Source organism: Dendrobates tinctorius, unplaced genomic scaffold (assembly GCF_039654945.1).
Source record: "Dendrobates tinctorius isolate UK_male_01 unplaced genomic scaffold, ASM3965494v1 ptg000034l, whole genome shotgun sequence".
Lineage (NCBI taxonomy): Eukaryota > Metazoa > Chordata > Amphibia > Anura > Dendrobatidae > Dendrobates > Dendrobates tinctorius.
Window position 1 is genome coordinate 9,053,458 of NW_027361702.1, and position 23,099 is coordinate 9,076,556.

Consider the following 23,099-nt stretch of genomic DNA (forward strand, 5'->3'; position numbering starts at 1 on the left):
TCAGGGCCTGTTTTTCCTATCAGTCGGTTGGCTCATTTTGGATAGGGTCTTTGCGGATGGCAGACAGCAGCTTTCCTATCCTGTCCTATTTAGTTAGCTTGGGCCCCATCATTTGCTCAACCTATCTTTCTATCTGTGTTAGTGTTTTCATCTTGCTTCACCGTCATTATATGTTGGGGGCTGCCTATTGCTTTGGGGTCTGCTCTGGGGCAGTTTAGTTTTTCCCCTTTCTATCTTTAGGCTATGTAGTTCTCCGGCTGTGATCGAGGGGTCTAGGGCACCGTAGGAACCCCCCACGGCTACTGCTAGTTGTTGTGGATAGGTTCAGGGGTCTGCAATCCGATAGCTGCCAACCTCTCTGGTTTTTCTGGACTTAGCTAGTATTTTGTTTTTTCCTCCGTCGGTGACTCATCATAACAGAAGATGTTAAACCTGCACACCACAGGTTCTTTTGCAGACTAGATAAATCCCTAACTTGACCCTAATTTGTCACTGCCTGACCCCGGAGGCTGGCACCATAGAATTACGCAATGGCACCCTCACTCAACATCAGCTGACCCTGAGTGACCTTAACTGCACCCTTAGCTATACATAGAGTGTAACCCAAAACAACAACAGAACGTAGTACACATAGACAATGGGTGAGGCGCATGGCTAAGGACGTGCTCACAAAGTCATACATGAAGATGGAAGAAAAAGAAAGGAACCAAAAAAGACCTTTGGCATATGTGTAAACACATAGATCCTAAGGCTGTGTGCACACATAGCGGTTTTTTTTTTTCGTTTTCGCGGAGTTTTTTAACTCGCGATTTTGCAGCAAAAACGCAAAAAGAAGCATCCCATGCAATCCTATGGCATTCTGCACATGCTGTGCTAATGCTGCGTATTTTTCCATGGCGGAATCGCATCGCGGAAAGATACGCAGCAGACTCAATCTTTGTGCGGAATCGCGGTGATTCCGCACACATAGGAAAGCATTGTTCCGCTTACTTTCCGCATGTGGCTATGCCCACCATGCGCAAAGTAAGCCGATCATGTGCGGATGGTACCCAGAGTCTGGAGGAGAGGAGATTCTCCTCCAGGCTCTGGGTACCATATACCTGTAAAAAATAGAAATAAAATAAAAAAAATAGTGATATACTCACCCTCCGGCGGCCTCCGGAGTCCTTCCTGCTTCTCACCACACTCCCGGCATCTTCCGGTCCCAGTAATGCTTTGCGCGAATGATGCATAGGCAGCATCAATAGTAAAAAGTTGGTCACACTTGTCAAGCACTATGCTTGACGAGTGTGACCAACCTGTCAATCAGCTTTCCAAGCGATGCTTGAAATCGCTTGGAATGCGCAAGCATTCCGCAAGCGAAAAACGCTTGCAAAACGCTTGTTTTTCGCGGGAAAACGCATGTGAATTCGCATGCGTTTTACCCACCGCGGGAGTTGCGGAAATATAATTTGATATAATTTCCGCAGCATTTCTGCAACGTCGGTACATAGCCTAAATGTAACAAAATAGATAGATTGCTGAGAAGGGGAACATGCAAACAAACCACAGGATCAGCAATAGAGAAAACCTCTGCAAGATATTCCTTGACTAGGTAGCTGCGACTCCAAACTTCCATCTAACTTGGAATATAGCCAGCAAAGACTGCCTGTGCCAGGAGAGTATGAATAGCCTCTACCAATATTTGAGAGGACAAAGCATGGAGGAAGTGAAAACACATGCAGAGAAGCAAAACAGTAAAGAAAAGCAAAACAAAGACAAGAGCATTATCAGCAGTGGGACAGAGACAACACAAGCTGTGGTCCAACACAGAGGGAAACCAACCACACAGCCAGAGGTCACCAGATCAAGACCATTGAGTCATTACAACCACTGCTCATTTCTTCTAAGAAACTTACCGCAACTTCTTTACATTGCTAACCAGGCACAGTGTGATAATCGCTTGCCTGAATGGATGGAGTGGAAGCCTGGTCCTTTGTGATATTAGGCCTTGTGAACTGCATACAGTAGGCTCTGCTTGGCACTTTGTTTTGGTCACGGATTCTTCAATTCTCCGAGTAGTGAACACTGAGTATGTCGCTTCAGGCTGAACCATAACAGCTGGTGATTTTCAGAACAACTTGACCGTAGTAATGAGACCCCAGGGGCAGGCAGAAGGCTCAAAGTCTATGCCAGTACCCGTACACTGCATACTGTTCTCTGCATCTGTTTTCATCTCTCATTTCCACATTCTGTCAGACGATCCATCATATTTCTCTTGGGATATTTCTTCCTAACCAAATAGTGCCGCTTCTTCTCTGACTTCCAGCAGACTAATGGCACCGACCTTCTTTCCACGGAGTCCTCTTTCGTCTGACCCATCCCTTCCAGGAGACGTCCTTCTTCCTCATGCCTCATTCTCAGTGACTCCTCCTTTGACCATTGCTCCTCCACTCGCCTTTCACTACCCAATGGGTTGTCATTCAGCATGCACCTTCCATCTTGGGCCTGATCTTGGCTGCAGGGCATACCCTCTTCTGAGCTGACACTCTAGTCAGCTGGGAACATTTTTGCTTTCTGGAGCGCCATCCACTCCCACAATAGGCAGTCCTTCTTCTTCTCAGGTCACAAGCCGTTGCCATCTTAGAGTCCATGCTTCTGGCCACCATCTTGAGCAGGTTTAACTTCAGGCACCCTCTCGTCAGCGCCACAGATCTTCTCCCCACAAAAATAACCCTGCCAATTATGCCAAATGTAATGTGGCTCAGGGTGGTAGCCATGGGCGAGGTACTCATCTTCCATGGCCCAGCACGCTACAGGAATTCAGGGTCTCGATTTGGTGTGTGTGTGTACGGCCATGTTTCTACTATGGACACTTTCCAGTTCAGTTCTGCCACACTTTGCATTGCGCCAATTCGTCTCCATATCAACACAGTGTTTGCAACAGCCATTGCCGGCTACCCCGCATGGTTGTGCTGCTCTCTCCATGCTGGAACGCCAACATACGAAGTGTCCCAACCGAGGCAGCATCCTTGCACTTCCTCTCTTGTGCATACCGTATGGGCTTCCAGCTGCATGCCTATAGCTGGGAGGCATCTTGTATAAAATGCCCCTTACCCAGTAGAGAGGTGGCTGAGCAACCCTTATAGTTTGCTAGTGATAGTGTGTGCAATTGTATGTTGCCAGGTCCCTCTTCCTTAGTGTAATATAGTTATTTCCAAATCTTGTACTGTCCCTGTAGTCCTGTGTAGTTTATACGTGGCCTTGTAGCCGAGTCGGTACCTGAACCGTTCCCCAAAGTCCATGTTGCCCGTTCTGTCTGTCAGTCTCCAAATTCTTCCTGTTTGTGACTCCACTCCCATGTCCCTGTCCATCCATGCGATGGCCAGCTGCAGTACCGCGGACTGCCTAGGAGTGCTACCTGGCGGCTACCTGCAGCTCAAGCCTGACCCACCATCAGGAGCTCAAGTGAACACCAGGTAACTGCTTAGTCAAGCCCAACACCATGGCATATGGACCATGTGCTCTACCGGCGGGTGTGACAGTATGGTTGTTACACCGCTCCGCCATACTCACCCGGCCTCCGCTCCCACGCCGCAGTCGCCCTCCGCTCCCACGCCGCAGCCTCTCTCCACCCGACGGCCGCGGCGGTCACCTGAGACAGGCCCGCGACCGATGCCTTCCCTGCATGCTATGCGCATGCGCCATAGGCCGCGGCCGCGCCTCCTTCCTGCTTCTTATGCTCCGGCTGTGCCCTGACCCGGAAGCACCTTTGGACCAATGGCTGACCAGACGGGGCCATATCAGGCCGCTTCCCCCTGAGGGAGGCGCCTGATCGTTGTGTTTCCTGACACTCTGGCCTCGCTCCATCGTGCACTCTCTGCTCCTGCAGTTCCTGTCTCGGCTGCTCCTCACAGCAGCTTCTCAGTCCTGCTACCCGTGTTCCTGGTTACCTACTCCAGTCCTGCCTTCAGTGTTCCTGTCGTCCTACTCCAGTCCTGCCTTGTGTTCCTGCCGTCCTACTCCAGTCCTGCCTTCAGTGTTCCTGCCGTCCTACTCCAGTCCTGCCTTGTGTTCCTGCCGTCCTACTCCAGTCCTGCCTTCAGTGTTCCTGCCGTCCGACTCCAGTCCTGCCTTCAGTGTTCCTGCCGTCCGACTCCAGTCCTGCCTTCAGTGCTCCTGCCGTCCTACTCCAGTCTCAGTCTTACTCCGGTCCATCCTGAGCCGCCCCTCTCGGTACCGGCTACCGTGGTACTCGAACCCCTGGGCCTGCTCCTAACGGTCCCTGTATAGGGGTCGGTTCCACCTGGCAGCTCGCCCGGGGTCCCTCGGTGCCACGGTCCAGAGGGTCCACTATCGGAGCTCCCGCTCCTGACCACCCACGCTAACAGTACGATCAGGCCATGGACTCCGCCGGTACTACGGCTGCTACCCAGAAAGAGTTGCTATTCCTACGGGAGAATCAGGGGCGCATTATGTCAATCATGAAGTCGATGGACACCTGTTTGTCGGCCTTACAGGTGGCCGATCCTGGAAATGCCACTCAGCTGGCCAGTCTCCAACAGGAGCTGGGTCAGCAGCAAGATACTCAAACCCACATTTTGTCCTACATGGCCTCCTTTGATAGTCGCTTGTCGGCCCTCCAGGCTGCCGCTGCAGTGCCGACTCCTCCCCCTGCGTCTGCTGCTCCTCCGACTCCCCGCCTCGCCAAGCCGCCTCGTTTCACCGGGGATCCCAAGCTCTGTAGGGGGTTCTTAAATCAGTGTAGTCTCCACTTTGAATGGCTGCCGCAGCAATATCCCTCGGACCGGGCCAAAGTGGCCTTCATCATGTCCCATCTGGAGGGAGAGGCCCTTTCTTGGGTAAACCCGCTCTGGGAACGTGACGACCCGGTCGTTTCGAGTCTCCCGGTTTTCCTGGATACTTTTCGTAAGGTTTTCGATGAGCCGGGCCGGTTAGCCTCTCTCACTGAGTCACTCTTTAACTTACACCAGGGCTCTCTCACGGTCGCACAGTACGCTATTCGCTTTCGCACTATTTCCTCTGAGCTCGGCTGGAATAACGCAGCTTTGGTGGGGGCATTCTGGCGCGGTCTTTCTAGTAAAATAAAGGATGAACTCGCTGGTCGAGATACCCCGTCCACCTTAGAGGACCTTATCTCGCTGGCTACCCGCATTGACCTGCGCTTCCTGGAGCGCGCTCGGGAGTCAGTGAGAGACAGGCGCTCCTCCAGGTCAGTTTCTCCTTTCACTCAGTCGGCCAGCTCACGTTCAGTCGGATCTTCTTCCCTTTCTTCGGGTGAGCCCATGCAGATAGATCATCTCAGGTTGGCCGAGTTACGTCAGAGAGAGAGACGGGCACAAGGTCTGTGCCTCTATTGCGGTCATTCGTCACACTATATCCGCACCTGTCCTAAGAGACAGGGAAACGACTCCACCTAGGTCAGGTAAGAGAGGCCTTCCTAGGTGATGATGATGATTCCTCTCAACCCCTTACGATTTCTGTGCTTTTGGTTTCAGGAGGGAGGCGTGGTTCCGAGGTGGCCTACGTGGATTCGGGCTCAGCGGGTAACTTCATTCGGCCGGAAGAGGTAGACAAATACCAAATTCCTGTAGTCACTCTATCTAACCCAATTCAGATTGCCACCGTGGATGGCAAACCGCTACAGGTGACCGTCACCTTGGTCACTGAAGAGGTGGAATTGCAAATCGGAGCCTTACATCGAGAGAAGATAGCCTTTTACGTTTTACCTAAGCTCTCTCACGCCATTCTACTTGGTCTTCCATGGTTAAGAACTCATCAGCCTGTTCTCGACTGGTCTTCTGGGGAGATACTCCGCTGAGGGCACCCGTGCCAAGCTCGCTGTCTGACTCCTGTCCGCCTGGCGGCCGCTCCACGGTCACCTCCAGACCTCCCGGGTCTTCCTCGAGCTTACAGCTCCTACGCCGATGTTTTTGATAAGAAGGAAGCGGAGGTCCTCCCTCCACACCGGCCGTTTGACTGCCCAATTGAACTTGTTTCTGCTTCAACCCCCCCAAGGGGCAGAATCTACCCTCTGTCTCCCGCGGAGACCACCGCCATGTCCGAGTACGTCCGAGAGAACCTCGCCAAAGGCTTTATGCGGAAATCCTCTTCGCCCGCGGGAGCCGGGTTCTTCTTCGTCAAAAAGAAGGACGGGACTCTACGACCATGCATTGACTATAGGGGCTTGAATGAGATTACCATCAAGAACAGGTACCCTCTTCCACTCATTCCGGAACTGTTTGACCGTCTCAGAGGGGCTCGGGTCTTTACCAAGCTGGACCTCAGAGGAGCCTACAATCTGGTCCGTATCCGTGCAGGTGACGAGTGGAAGACCGCTTTCAACACTCGAGATGGCCATTACGAGTACCTGGTCATGCCCTTCGGTCTTTGCAATGCTCCTGCAGTCTTTCAAGAGTTCGTCAACGAGATCTTCCGGGATCTCTTGTACTCCTGTGTGGTCGTGTACTTAGACGACATCCTCGTCTTCTCGCCGGACCTCTCGTCCCACAGAAAGAGTGTCCGCCTGGTGCTTCAGCGTCTTCGGGAGAACCGTCTGTATGCAAAGATCGAGAAATGTCTCTTCGAACAGACCTCTCTGCCATTTCTGGGATACATTATCTCCGACGCTGGTCTAAGGATGGATCCCGAGAAGTTGTCTGCCATCCTCAAATGGCCTCGCCCCGTCGGATTAAAGGCGATACAACGATTCCTCGGGTTCGCCAACTATTACCGGCAATTTGTCTCCCACTTCTCCGCGATCACAAGACCCATTTCTGTGCTCACCCGTAAAGGGTCTACTTCCAAGGATTGGTCTCCTGAGGCAGAGGAGGCCTTTCTGTCCCTAAAACGGGCTTTCTCCACGGCTCCGGTCCTGCATCGCCCTGAGAGCGATCAACCTTTTGTACTCGAGGTGGACGCTTCCTCGACTGGTGCCGGGGCGGTGCTGTCCCAGAGAACCGCCTCCGGTCGCCTGCACCCTTGTGGCTTCTTCTCGAAGGCCTTTTCTCCATCCGAGTGTAACTACTCGATCGGTGACCGGGAACTTTTGGCCATCAAGTTGGCCTTGGAGGAATGGCGCCACCTCCTGGAAGGAGCTGTCCATCCTTTTGTCATCTTCTCGGACCACAAGAATCTGGCCTATCTCCAGTCTGCCCAGAGACTAAACCCTCGCCAGGCCAGATGGTCTTTATTTTTTGCCCGATTTGATTTCGAGCTCCGATTCCGTCCCGGCAACAAGAATTCCAAAGCCGACGCCCTGTCCAGGGTCTTCCAACAACACGAATCCACGGAGGAACCGTCACATATCATTGATCCCACTAGGATCATCACCGTGGCTCCAGTGAACTGGCTTACTCCTCCGCCTGGCAAGACGCTTGTGCCAGAGAATCTCAAGCAAAAGGTTCTTCTATGGGGGCACTCCTCCAAACTGGCCGGCCATGCCGGAACTAAGAAGACCCTTGACCTTATCAAACGTCACTACTGGTGGCCCTCACTTCGCCAAGATGTACTCGACTTTGTGGCTTCTTGTCCATCCTGTGCAAAGAACAAGGTGCCACGGAGATCTCCGTCTGGCTTGTTGCTTCCGTTGCCTGTCCCTACGGTTCCTTGGGAGAACATCGCCATGGATTTCATCACCGACCTACCCTGCTCTGCGGGCTGCTCAGTCATTCTGGTGGTGGTGGATCGTTTTTCCAAGATGGCTCACTTCATCCCTCTGCCCGGTCTTCCCTCAGCGCCAGAGCTGGCCGAGATCTTCATTCATCAAGTCTTCAGGCTTCATGTACTACCTCGACGCATTGTGTCTGACCGAGGGGTTCAGTTTACCTCCAAGTTCTGGCGTTCGCTTTGTAAGCTTATGAACGTTTCCCTCGACTTCTCCTCGGCCTACCATCCACAGTCCAACGGACAAGTAGAGCGTACCAACCAGACGCTTACGGGATACTTACGCCACTTCTCTAACGCCCACCAGAACGATTGGGTCAACTTACTCCCCTGGGCAGAGTTCGCTTATAACAACCATGCTGGTGAGTCTTCGGCCAAGTCTCCGTTTTTCATTGTTTTTGGCAGACATCCTGGTGTCCCTCTTCCGATAACCCCTGCCTCTGAGGTACCCGCGGCCAATGCCTTGTCCTCGGAATTTTCTAAGATTTGGGCTGAGACCAACACATCACTCAAGAGATCCGCTGATCAGATGAAGAACTATGCAGACAAAAAGAGGTTGGATTCTCCTCCGTATCGTGTTGGCGACAAGGTCTGGCTCTCCTCCAAATTCGTCCGACTAAAACTGCCCTCCTACAAGTTGGGTCCACGCTACATCGGTCCGTTTGAAATTCTGGGACGTATTAACGAAGTTGCCTACAAATTGAGCTTGCCTGCTTCGCTCCGGATCCCGAACACCTTTCACGTCTCTCTCCTGAAGCCTGTGGTGCTGAATCGTTTCCATTCCTCGCTTGATCTTGGTCCTCAGCCGGTGGGTGCCGACAACGTTTTTGAAGTGCAGGACATCCTCGCTGTGAAAAGGGTTAGAGGTAGGACTTTCTTTCTCGTTGATTGGAAGGGCTTTGGTCCTGAGGAGAGATCCTGGGAGCCTCGGGAGAATATTAATGCTCCCCGTATCCTCAAGAGGTTTCTTGTTAATCTCCGGGGGGGGCGGCTTAGGGGAGGGGGTACTGTTACACCGCTCCGCCATACTCACCCGGCCTCCGCTCCCACGCCGCAGTCGCCCTCCGCTCCCACGCCGCAGCCTCTCTCCACCCGACGGCCGCGGCGGTCACCTGAGACAGGCCCGCGACCGATGCCTTCCCTGCATGCTATGCGCATGCGCCATAGGCCGCGGCCGCGCCTCCTTCCTGCTTCTTATGCTCCGGCTGTGCCCTGACCCGGAAGCACCTTTGGACCAATGGCTGACCAGACGGGGCCATATCAGGCCGCTTCCCCCTGAGGGAGGCGCCTGATCGTTGTGTTTCCTGACACTCTGGCCTCGCTCCATCGTGCACTCTCTGCTCCTTCAGTTCCTGTCTCGGCTGCTCCTCACAGCAGCTTCTCAGTCCTGCTACCCGTGTTCCTGGTTACCTACTCCAGTCCTGCCTTCAGTGTTCCTGTCGTCCTACTCCAGTCCTGCCTTGTGTTCCTGCCGTCCTACTCCAGTCCTGCCTTCAGTGTTCCTGCCGTCCTACTCCAGTCCTGCCTTGTGTTCCTGCCGTCCTACTCCAGTCCTGCCTTCAGTGTTCCTGCCATCCTACTCCAGTCCTGCCTTCAGTGTTCCTGCCGTCCTACTCCAGTCCTGTCTTCAGTGCTCCTGCCGTCCTACTCCAGTCTCAGTCTTACTCCGGTCCATCCTGAGCCGCCCCTCTCGGTACCGGCTACCGTGGTACTCGAACCCCTGGGCCTGCTCCTAACGGTCCCTGTATAGGGGTCGGTTCCACCTGGCAGCTCGCCCGGGGTCCCTCGGTGCCACGGTCCAGAGGGTCCACTCTCGGAGCTCCCGCTCCTGACCACCCACGCTAACAATGGTCATATTGCAATTTTTTACAGTGGTTTAACTCAGGCTATATGAGTAAATGTAAAATGGAGTGTACATACACACCTAAAGTGGTTTGCACAAGTAACATAGTAGCATAGTTTTGAAGGCTGAAGGAAGACCTTATGTCCATCTAGTTCAGCCTATTTTTAGTGCAGCTGTTCTGCATTGTTGATCTTGGGGAAGGCAAAAAACCCACAGAGTAGAAGCCAATTTTCTCCATAGGGAAAAAAATTCCTTCCCCTAAGCTGGGTCATGTGAAACTCATGCTTTTACCATGGTTTATTTGCAGATCCCTTGTAATTTGCTAAATTACTCTGTAACAGGCCTAAATATTAGACACTGTGTGCACTAGAACAGGGACTCTCATACCTACTCTACTGGGGCATAACTGGACTTATAATATACGCAAATCACTAGTCAGACCAAGGTGATGTCTGGGCCTCACTTTTAGTGTAAGTCTGTATTCAAACTAAAAATGTCTCTCATTTTTCCTTTTTGTTTGCTTCCTGAACTCAGTATAAGATTAAAAGAAGGACCTGAATAGTCAGTTACTGCATCCATAGAAAGGACAATGCGGCATATAATAACTGATATGGAAACGGTTTCCTATGGCAGCTCACTGACAACTAGCCAGCCTCAACAACTAGCTTGACTCACCGACCACTAGCCAGCCTCCCCAACAACTAGCCAGCCTCACCGACAGCTAGCCAGCCTCACTGACAGCTAGCCAGCCTCACTGACAACTAACCAGCCTTAACGACAACTAATTAGCCTCATCAACCACTAGCCAGCCTCACCGACAACTTGCAAGGCTCACCGACCACTAGCTAGCCTCACGACCAATACCCAGCCTCACGGACCACTAGCTAGCCTCACGACCATTAGCCAGCCTCATGGACCATTAGCCGGCCCCACCGACAACTAACCAACCTCACCGACAACTAGTCAGCCTCAGCGACAACTAGCCAGATTCACCAACCACTACCCAGCCTCACGACCACTACCAAGCCTCATCAACCACTAGCTAGCCTCATGAACACTACAGAGCCTCACTGACCTCTAGCAAGCCTCACGATCACTAGCTAGCCTCACGACCACTACACAGCCTCACCGACCTCTAGCAAGCTTCACAATCACTAGCCAGCCTCACTGACCACTAACCAGCCTCACAGATCACTAGCCAGTCTCGCTGGCAACTAACCAGCCTCACCGATAACTAGCCAGCCTCACTGAAAACTAGTCAGTCTCACTGGCAACTAAACAGCCTCACCAAGAACTAGCCAGCCTCATCAACAATTAGCCAACCTCAAGAATAACTAGCCAGCCTCATAGTATGAGGATAACTGCACTAGAGCGTAATGCTGTAAACATGCTGGGAGAAGGGTTGAAGCAGTTTTTCAACCCAAAACGTTATGGTGTCAACTATATTATATTAAAGTATGAGGAGAATTCTCTTATTTGTAAGATGCATCAATAAATAAATAAAACAAGTGTTCAGTAATATCTACTCAGCTATTTATTGTTTTAAATGCAGAATACATTTCCATGTATTGCCCTCATCAATATTTTCTAAACCATAAATTCTACTTACAGATAGTGTATGATGATGGACCACTCTATGTCTTTGCTCCCACTGAGGATCTGAGGAAACGTTGGCTTCATCAGATAAAGCATGGTAAAGTGCAATCCTATGTATAATAATTTATATAATCATTTCCAGTGTCACTATGATTGTGTGTTTTCAGAATGAACTAAGTTTGTACATAATTAATTACACAATTTTTAACCAAAATATGACTTGATTTTAACATTTTTTGTATTTTTTACCCTCTTCATATTCTTCCATTCCCATATGTCTTTACACCCAGTAGAACAGGTTTCTTAACGTTATACATCCCCATAAAATAAGAGGGGTTCCCGCCCTCATTATGAACTCTTTGCCCTTTGCATTGGCACAGTACTCTAGCAATTTGGACAGTCTGTTAAGTTAGTCAGCGCAACCAGTTTTTATTGATCCAGCTACAAAAATGCAGGTAGAATGAGGCATCTGAATAATGTCACGATTCCTCCGCTCATTGTGTATTGGATGCAGTGACTGACAGCTCAGCTGTCCAATCTGGTGCAGGAGTGGGCTGAGCTGTCAGTATTTTCATTGACATCTCAGTCATCCAGTTTAGTACAGGGCATGCTGAGCGGTCAGTATTTTGATTGACAGCTCAGCCATCCGATCTGAGACTGGGAGCTTCCTTCAGGTGTTCCCTGTTCCAAGTGCCAGATCTCTGCTAGATGTAGCATTTGCTTTGTGGTTTACCTTGTATTCATGTGCTCTATTTGTTATTGCTGCCTGACCTTGGACCTCATTCTTACCATCCGTTTTGCCTAGCCCCTTTGCTTTGGTCCTCTATGTTCTTGCTATTCTGACCTCAGAACATGACCTGTGTCTTTCCCCTTTAGTTTACTACATGCTCTCTTGGTATCCGACCCCAGAACATTTGACTACCCTGCCTCACAGCTTGTCCATGAGTAGTAACTAGCGATATCACAGGTATATTTACACACAACACCTGAACCCCTGAAGTCTCTAAGGGAAGTGTCTGGCAAGCAAAAATTTAATCATTGGCACCTTCATCAGATTGGCTTCCCAATGGAAGATTGGCCAAATCAAATATTGGGAATGGCCAAATTGCCCATATGGCGAGAGCCTCATGATACAAGGCTCTCACACACATAGAGACCCTCATAGAGAGACTCTCAACTCAGTCTTCTTCATTCATGATGGTAGTAGCACTCAGAGCCCCCACCAGTTAAAATCTATAAAAAATTCTATAACTTCTATCAGAGTAGATTCTTTAGTCCCCAAATTCCACACCCACCTTGGAAACAATGGACTAATTTCCAAGTTTTATAAATTAACCAACCCTTCTACAACTATAGCAGAGTAACCTTGATTGAAGAGATTGAAATCTTTATTGGTTGTTTTAAGGTAAGCTGAGCTCCTGCTCCAGATAGGCTAGTGTCCCCCTATTATAAAATGTTTTTCCCTATCCTAGTCCTCCATATAACAGTAACAACTGTAATGCCATGATGAAAGGAAGACAAATGCCCCTTTAATTTTATACTACACAAAATATAGTTTTCCCAAAGCTAAAATGAGATTCATTATCCACATAACTACTACTGTATTTTACTTCTCACCTTGGCCATAATAATGTTTTCTTCCAATAACAACAGCTGAATTGCTGTCATAGGCCTTATTCAGACATCAGTATTTCTCATGTACAAGAAAAACAGACCAATTAAAATTGCTGGAAAAAATCAACCCATTATATTCCTTTATCTACAGTAGACTCACAAAAAGCTTTGTCAAATTACATTGTAATTTCGTGCTCCTGAGGCTGCAACACTGACTCCTCCCTTGGACGAAATTTGACATGTGAGCACTGCAACCCATTAGTGGCTGCCGATTGGCTTTAGATAGAGGAATCAGCAAGGTGGTGGTTGAAAAATATAAAATTAAATATTCAGCAAATATTATTAGCTGTATTGAAATGACAAATTGTCAGATCACAAACCAGACAGGAGTCTTTGTCAGGTAATCTCCCGCTGTGACGGTCTCCGGTAAGGAAGAGGGGCTCAAACTGTCCCTTGAACTGTGACCCTAACTATCCTTGTTCCGGGGGGTACTCTTGAAGGTAGAGAGGCCCGTGTCTCCGACCTTACTATGCTCATGTCAAACCCTGATCTGTCCCCTCCCCCATCCCATGAGGCATGGGATAGAAATGAAAAATAAACAAGACACAAAGACAAAACTGGGATAACAGAAAACCTCTATCATACAAAAGCATTAACCAACAATAGGGAGGAGGATAGGGACAGGGAGGTAAAACTATATGGAAACAGGGACCAGGAGATAAGCACACATATACCACAGCAAACCTCAGAACACTACTGCATCAACTCAACTCCAACCACTTAGCTTTAGCACACAGCACAAGAAGACAAATCTTTCACCGTCAGGGACAAGAAGTTTTGACAAGTTTTTATAGGAAGATGTAATGACCAGATCAGAAGCAGCTGAAATGGAGTTGCGTGTTTTGGACCAGCATAGAAAGGGTTGTTAACCTCGACAGAACCAGAGGAAACTAAATCCTTTTAATATGAGACACAAACCACACTATCTCTAAAGAAGACCTGCGATTCATTACCCTACGTGATCGTCTAACTCCAGGTCTAGGGGAACATGACACACACATGACAGGTAATCACCTTATGAAGACTTCTGTCCGGAGCCAAAAAACATTTTGTGATCTGTTAATTTGTGGACTACAATAAAGGTAATAATATTTGCTTAATATTGCACAATATTCTGCTGTCCAGGAACAATATACATATTGTTCCTGGACAGCACAAAACCACCTCAACAATTCCTCTTTCTAATATGAACCCGCTCAATTTCTGGGTGCGTTCTCTCCCGGTGCTGTCTCCCACTTTCATTATGAAGTTGCTCTATCAATCACCATGTTCTACCATGCCACCCGAGCAGCACCTAAATTGTATCCTTCTGCCGGTTGTCTTTGGTGCTCACATGACACAACAATGTCACTCAATGATCAAGAGACCTGGCACAAACATTGCTGGGATAACACCAGTGCAGGAGGTGAGTTTTTTTACCTTATGCAGAGGAAAACAGTATTTAATAATAGGTTGCCCAAGTAATAGACGACCTTTTTTAAAGTAAATTTTGGGGGAAAGTAAACTTGTCAAAATGATGCACAAATGTGATGTGAGCAGAACCCAACTTTAACTTTTCGTTGTTACAACTTTTCACAGTAAACGCGAGGTTTCTTCATTCAAGCATCTTTTTATAAAAAATTTTAAAAAATTAATTTACTATTACTTATACAGAATACCTAACAATATTGGTGGAAAGTATGTTTACAGAAAAATGTTGCTCACTGAGCCCTAGAGCTAGCTAAGTGACGACATTGGATTCTTTGCTATCGCTAGAGTGAATTAGAAAACTCATATTTTTGTGTGTTTCTCATTGTTTTTAGTTATCCGATTTAATAGTGACCTGGCTCAGAAGTTTCATCCACGCTTCCACCAAGATGGACAGTACCTATGCTGTGCACAAACAGCTAAGAATGCCATGGGATGCCAAGTGCTGCGGAGTGCCAATGGAAGTCAGTATATCAACTTAATGTAAAATTGTGCACTCATGAATCAAAAATGAATGATAACCGCTAGCTGAATGTTCATTATCTGTAGATACCATAGATTTATCCTCCGAAATCATTAACCCATGAATGACTTCTACATATTCTTTTGCTTTTTTTATAACTCAGATATCAAAAAATAATATCATATAAAGCCAACACAAATCCTTGCTTTGCTGCTGTATTGCATAAAAATAAGTTGACACAGACAGCAGAATTTTTCATATGAGACTTATCATTGACTTCACATAACATTCCTATGGTTTCCACTTAAATGATAACTGTACTTTCAAGCCTTTCAAGTAACTTTTCAAAATAATCTGTCCTTTGTGTTTATAATCCTCCATAGAGTATTATAGGCACCACATAGTCCTCCATACAGTATTTTGAGTGCCACATAGTCTTCTATACAGTATTATGGGCACCACCTAGTCCTCCATGGAGTATTATGGGCACCACATAGTCCTCCATACAGTATATTGGGCACAAATAGTCCTTCATAAAGTGTTATGGGCACCACATAGTCCTCCATACAGTATAATGGGTCCCATATAATGCTCAATACAATATAATGGGCCCCATATAAAGCTCCATACAGTATAACAGGCCCCATATAATGCCCCATACAGTATAATGGGCCCCATATAATGCCCCATACAGTATAATGGACCCCATATAGTGCTCTATACAGTATAATGGGCCCCATATAATGCACCATACATTATAATGGGCCCCATATAATGCTCCATACATTAAAAATAAATAATCAAATACTCACCTTTTACTGTTCCACCACTGCTCCAGTCTCCTCAGCATTTTGTGATCCTCTGCACTGCTCAGCACAGAGGGATCGCTGTAGCCATGTCATCACACCATTGCACTAAGACATCATAGAGCTCAGACGCAGAGGGAGAATGATGGGAGAAGGAGTGTAAGCTGATGCTCCCTCTCCCTTCATTGTTTTAACTGTATCAGTATTCAGGATGCTTAAACAGTTGAAAGTATGATGCAGGGAAGCAGATGCTGGTGCTGGCACCGGGCCCCCTGATTCACGTCAAGTACCGGTGTCCCAGACAGCGAGTGTGTCCCCCCAGTTGCTCAGGGCCCAGGCATTTGCCTGGGTGCACAGGGTGGTGATGCAGGCCTTGTCTGCTCTTCTTTCCTTTTTTAACACATAGAGGCAAGCAGCAGCCACATTAAATAGTACATTACACAGCAGTACTGAGCAGTGTAGATATGAATCCAACATTAAAGTGAGGTAAAAGACTTGTTAGAAAGCTCAGGACAGTCTTTGTGTCTCCCTCTGTTTCCTCATTGTACTCCTCACTCATCCTCCCCACTTCTATCTCTATAGGGTATAATAGGCTATATCACAAGACATGACAGTGAGCTTGCAGTCCATCTTGTCTGAGCAAGATGGAGAGTGAATAACAAGATAAGGAGGTAGGAAGCGGGGAAGAAGTGTATTATAACTGGGGAGGAAAGCAGATTTATCTGGTAAGATATATTACAAAGTCTCCTGACTTTGCCTGTACAGTACTATTGATTCATACAAATTTTGGTGAAAGTAGAGTTCCCACTTAAAATGAGCCCTTTAGATCTTGCTTCTGAACTTTCACTGAGACCAAATTACTGAAAAGCTGTATCTCAAATTGAAGTAAAAATAAATGTAGTTACTGTGTTTTTTACAATGTTGATATCTGCATCATTTGTGTACATAAACTGGCGGCTTATGACTAGCAAATAGAGATGAGCAGATCGTTTGAAACCTTGAATTTGCAGGAATTACTAAATTTTACTTCCAAAATTGATTTATTTGTCACAAATCGCATTAGTGAAAACCATCTAATTGCCTGGAAAATATGTGTATAAGGCTATGTGCACACGCTGCGGATTCACCTGCATGGATCTGCAGGTAAAACCGCAGGTAAAGTAACCTTCGGTTTTCCTGCAGATTTGCCTGCAGTTTTCCTCTGTGGTTTGACATCTGGACAATGGAACAGGTGCCAAACCGCTTCGGAATCCTCAGAAAGAATTGACATTCTGCGGTTTGTAAACTGCAGCAAAACCGTGCGGAAAAAACCACAGCATGAGCACAGCGGTTTTGATGACCCATAGGATAACATGGTACTGTACCATGTCTGCAGAACTGCTGCGGATCCGCAGGGCCAAAAACGCTGCGGAACCGCAGCAGAATCCTCAGCGTGTGCACATATCCTAAAACTCTGAAGACTCATAGGTGTGTATTGACCTGTTTTGAGCTCTATAATGCAAACACAGCCTACTAATGTCCAATTGACTTCAGCCTATCTAGCTAGGGGGTAACGGATATTAACAGGTAGTAACCACAAGTATATTTAACTACACACTGCAATTTCAGACTTTATAGGCTAATTTAAGTGTATAAACGGTCCAAAAATTATCCCATCTTGGGGCAGATACATGTCTTGCTGATGTTTATAAACAGGCAGGGTCATATTTGGCATTCATACTGCCCTAGGCTCTTTAAGTGGTCTTGCTACCCACTGATCAGTCAGACTAAGGGTATGTGCATGTAGGGGAAGTGGACTGACTTATGGACCTGTCTGCAGCAGGAGGGTTAATGTACAATGCGCTGGACTGCTGTATATGAAGGTGGGGGACAGCTGGAGATAGTGAGGGATGGTGAAGTACTGGGTTTGGCCACTATGGGGAGACCAAGGACAGCAGAAATGAAGGAAGGTGTAGTACTGTAGTTTGGCCACAAGATGGGAGTAGGGAGCAGTGAGGACAGGGCTTAACAGCAGCTTAGGGCTATGAAACCACAAAGTCATGGGGGGTGGGGTTACAGGAACTCTAGAGGGGAATTCCAATGGAGGGGATATATAAGAAGGAGTAGAGAGTTCCAGAAGGTCCGTCCGGGGAGAGGAGCTCAGGAGAGGAGAAGACGAAAGGGAGGGGCAGACAGAGAAGAAGCTCCGGAAGGGACTGACAACAGAGACAGTCAGGGGAGTGGCCCTGACAGGAGAAGCCGCAGACAGAGAGAGAGCCTGGGGTACCACAAGACGGCCGGACTCGGGCAGGCGAAGCACTGTGGTGGTAGGCCTAGGGCAGCCACAGTGAAAGAGCCATGAGGGATGTCAATCAGGAGAAGAAAGGAAGTGGAGGTACCCGGGCCTGTGTGTGCAATCGAGCAGCTGCTGTGTGGTGCTGCAGAGTCGAGCTACTGCTGTGTGGTGCTGCGGGTCGTCGAGAGGATGGCTAATAAACAGGACCTGTTGGACGCACATCAGTCTCTGTCTCTGTCTGTTCGCGGTGGAAAGGGACCACCCACCAGTCGGCTCACCTACCTACATGCACACATCAGTTTTTTCTGGCAGATCCATTCTGTAACCTGCCTGATAAAGTGCTAAATAGATGCTAAAAAGAATTAACTGAATCCTGAGATATGAAGCAGTTATTATTGCCCATAGCTTAATTTATTGACATCTACGGTAATTTCTGTGCCTGTGTGGATTGGATTGGCTGTTACAGACATCTGGGAACAATTTCATGTCAATAGCACCTTAAGAAATATATTTACTTAGAAAATTGGTGACGTGTTCAACACTTATTTCACCTGCTGTAAATGTTTATACAGTCTAATTGTCATTTTGGGGTGACAGACTCCCTTTCAGTTTGCTTAAAAATAATTTCACCTGACGAATGCCATTTGCCATTTTGCTCGTGCATCAGGTGATTGACAGGCCTGTTAAAATAGATTGATAATCAGCTTCCCATTATCGACTACATTCTTAAAGCTCCTTAAAAGGGGCTGTCTCAAGTTGCAAAGTTGTCCCCTATCCTAAGGTTGTCAGAATTCCAGAGTTTCCGAGAACTCTAGTATAGGTGGATCATCCACACTACTGCTCCATTCATTCTTAATGGGAGCGCCTGAGATTGCCGAGTCAGTGCTCTGCTGATCTTTGACATTCCCATTAAATAGAATGGAGTGGTAGTGTGGATAATAAACCTCTGCTCCAATCAGCCCTCCGCTTAAGATCGGCGGAAACCACAGAGGTAGGATCAGAAAGTTATTCCCTATCCTGTGTATAGGTAATAACTTTCAAACTTGCAACATCAGCTTTAAAGAGTATCTAAATTTTGGGGATTTTTTAACATTTTATGCCCATTCTAAGCAAATCGTTGAGTCACCCAATTCTGAGGTGCCCACCAGTCGCTAAGCAAAGACCTCCTAGAAGGTCACAGTTGAGGTGACATGTTCAATACTTATTTCACCCGCTATATATATATAGGGGATGTAGCGCCTACAAAAATAATACTAGGCATATGCAGTTTAGTGTGATATTTGCTGAAAAAGTGACATTTATTTAATATGCAAATGAGAACACTTATGTGCCCCCTTGGCGTTGTCTAAGGATTTGTGCATCGCTATGATGTAATATTTGAAAATTAAAGCCAGTCCCCATCTTGATTGACAGTGAACCATTGCTAAGGCTAGTGTCACACTAGTATATAGCAGAGCTGCGGAGGGATGCGGACTTCCTCTGTGAAGCTCCGCCCACTGCCGCACCTCCTTTATTCAGCTCCGCCTACATTGGCATGCGGCCTGCGTACCCTATCTTTAGTATTGGGTACGCAGGCCATGCCAATGTATGCAGATGCCTCCGCATGCGTCGTTTGGACGTTGCGGTGACCGCAACAAAATGCGACACGTTGCATTCGGTGCAGTTTGCCACACCATCATACTGACACATGCGGAGGCATCCGCATACATCAGCATGGCCTGCGTACCCAATACTAAACATAGGGTACGCAGGCTGCATGCCGACGTAGGCGGAGCTGAACGGAGGAGATGCGGCAGTGGGCGGAGATTCATGGAGGAAGTCCGCATCCCTCCGCAGCTCTGCCATACGCTAGTGTGAAACTAGCCTAAGAGCTCATATGAAAAATAAAATATTAAGTGAAGCCTGTATATGTCAGGGCTATGTGAAGTTTTAATTTTGAAAAAAAGTGCAATTCCACAATTAGTTTTGGTTTTTTTTATTTACGATATTCATTAATTGGTAAAACTGACCTGCCATTTTGGTTCTCCAGGTCAGTACAATTACGTAGACACCAAACATGTATAGGTTCTTTTTTATTTACCGGTAAGTGGTGGGGAAAAATCAAGTTCGTAAGAAAAAAATATGTTGCCATTTTCCAAGACCCATAGCATCTCCATTTCAGAGATCTGGAGCCGGTGAGGGCTTACTTTTTGGGCGCTAAGTTGATGTTTTTGTTGATATCATTCTAGGATAAATACAATGTTTTGAACACCTGTTATTGTATTTTTTATCCAATGTTGCGGTGGTTTAAAAAACGTAATTCTGACGATTCAATTTTTTTCTTGTTGCTCTGTTTACCTATGTGATTAATTTACTTTATATCTTGCTAGATCAGACATGAATGCAGAGATACCAAATATGTGAATTTTTTATTATTATTTTGAATGGAGCAAAAGGGGATGATTTGGACTTTTCTGAATTTTTAATATTTTTAAAAACTTTTACTTTTTACTTTTTTCTGGCTTCAATAATCTCCTAAGGAAACTTGAAGCTGTTATCATCCAATTGCCTTAATCCTTGCTGTGTGTAGCATAAATCATGATCCCCCATGAATGCCACGGGCCGCTGTTCATAGGGAATTTACAATGACAGGCAAGGGGATTTTCTGCGGACCGCCAGCTGTCATGACAACCCATTGACGCCATGTGATCACGTGACATAGACACCGATGGGCGGGTCTTATGATGTGCTTCCGGTTAGCGGGTGTTTAATTCCGTTGTCAGAGATTGACAACTGCATTTAACTTGTCAATAGCTGCGGGTACATCGCAAATTCACCCACGGCTGTTAGATGCACATGACAGCTCAGAGAAGGAGAAAACCTTCTGAGTGGGCCCCTAGCCAGGTGACCCCAGTTGCAGTTATGGTGGTGCAGCCTATTAGTGGGTATAGGGGAACCTCAGCAGATGACTATGCCATTACTGGAAATAAATTTCTATCTAAAGACCAGCACTGATATTACCACCATATGGTCAGTGGTAGATACCAGTCCTGCAGATCACAGTACAGTTATTGATGGTGACTTACATGTGACATTCTTTCTGGTGGAGTCAGTCACTTTTCCCTTCTTTTCCATCTGGCCCAAACCGACATGACAACTTGTCCAGCCAGGACTTGTCTGCAGAGATTACAACAAAGACACATTTGAGTTCTCACATTTCCTGCACCGTCCCCATCTATCCCCAACCTGCACAAACTCCTAATGGCTACCTCAGTAGCTCCCACACTTTAAGAGCCCCCCAAATTACCTATCATATTGCATGAGGGCCCCCCAAAATAGTCCCCATACTTTATGAGAGCCCCCCAAATTAGTTCCCACACCATATGAGAGTGCCACATTAGCCCTCATACTGTATGAGGGCCCTGCTCATTAGTTCCAACACCATATTATGGCCACCCCATTAACCCCCAATACTGCATGAGGGTCCTGCTCATTAGTTCCCACACCATATGATAGCCCCCATAGTGTATGATGGCCCCACATTAGCTCCCACACCATATGATGGCCCCCACATTAACCCCCATAGTGTATGAGGGCCCACCTTAGTTCCCACACAATATGATGGCCCCCACATTAACCCTCATAGTGTATGAGGGCCCACCTTAGTTCCCACACCATATGATGGCCCCCACATTAACCCCCATAGTGTATGAGGGCCCACCTTAGTTCCCACACTATATGATGGCCCCCACATTAACCCTCATAGTGTATGGGGGCCCACCTTAGTTCCCACACCATATGATGGCCCCCACTTTAATCCCCATACTGTATGAGGGCCCAACCCATTAGTTCCCACACCATATCACGGCCCCCACATTAGCCCCCATGCTGTATAAGGGCCCAACTCATTAGTTTCCACACCATATGATGGACCCCACAGTAAAACCCATGCTGGGGGCCCCGCATATAAATATTTCAATCTACTTTTAGCTTTATCTAAAATATAAAATGTTTCTAAAATGACATTTTTATTTCTTTCTCTATTATGCAGTGCTAAAGAATGATTCTTCGAAGAGAAGATCTCGAAAACCACTTCCACCTGCACCTTCAGATGCTTTGGTAAGAACAAAAAAGGAATGGCAATTCATGTATGAAAGATAGTCCATCCAACATACTTGATCTTCAGTTATATCCTTAATTCATTTTGCATCCTGTTTAAGTTTATATCTAGGTTCAAAATTATTTTGATCTATCTGGCATAAACCAAGCTGAGATCTCAGGTGAAACTTTTCTCTTTGTGGTGAGTGCCAATATATTGTAAGGAGACTTGTAGGCCATATACAGTGGGGAAAAAAGTATTTAGTCGGCCACCAATTGTGCAAGTTCTCCCACTTAAAAAGATGAGAGAGGCCTGTAATTGACATCATAGGTAGACCACAACTATGAGAGTCAAAATTGAGAAAACAAATCCAGAAAATCACCTTTTCTAATTTGGCAAGATTTTTTTTGCAAACTATGGTGGAAAATAAGTATTTGGTCACCTAAAAACATGCAAGATTTCTGGCTCTCACAGACCTGTAACTTCTTCTTTAAGAGGCTCCTCTGTCCTACACTAATTACCTGTAGTAATGGCACCTATTTGAGCTTGTTATCAGTATAAAAGACACCTGTCCACAACCTCAAACAGTCACACTCCAAACTCCACTATGGTGAACTAAAGACCAAGCAGCTCTCAAATGACACCAGAAACAAAATTGTAGCCCTGCACCAGGCTGGGAAGGCTGAATCTGCAATAGGCAAGCAGCTTGGTGTGATTAAATCAACTGTGGAAGCAATAATGAAAAAATGGAAGACATACAAGACCAATGATAATCTCCCTCGAACTGGGGCTCCACGCAAGATATCACATATCACAAGAACGGTGAGCAAAAAACCCTGAACCACACAGGGGGACCAAGTGAATGACCTGCATAGAGCTGGGACCACCGTATCAAAGGCTACCATCAGTAACACACTACGCTGCCAGGGACTCAGATCCTGCAGTGCCAGACGTGTCCCCCCGTTTAAGCCAGTACATGTCCAGGCCCATCTGAAGTTTGCTAGAGAGCATTTGGATTATCCAGAAGAGTATTGGGAGAATGTCATATGGTCTGATGAATCCAAAGTAGAACTGTTTGGTAGAAGCAAAACTCGTCGTGTTTGGAAGAGACAGAATGCTGAGTTGCATCCAAAGAACACCATACCTACTGTGAAGCATGGGGGTGGCAACATCATGCTTTGGGGCTGTTTCTCTGCAAAGGGACCAGGATGACTGATCCGTGTACATGAAAG

General features: G+C 47.1%; 1 protein-coding gene across 1 annotated transcript in view; it reads left to right on the top strand.

Moving 5' to 3' along the window:
* The window catches only part of BTK (Bruton tyrosine kinase), a 289,004-nt gene that overhangs the window by 180,913 nt on the left and 84,992 nt on the right, over window positions 1-23,099 (top strand). Inside the window, exons 5-7 of the mRNA XM_073573073.1 lie at window positions 11,120-11,201; window positions 14,581-14,709; window positions 21,820-21,887. Coding sequence (XP_073429174.1) covers window positions 11,120-11,201; window positions 14,581-14,709; window positions 21,820-21,887 — 279 coding nt within the window. The remainder of the gene's footprint in view (window positions 1-11,119; window positions 11,202-14,580; window positions 14,710-21,819; window positions 21,888-23,099) is intronic.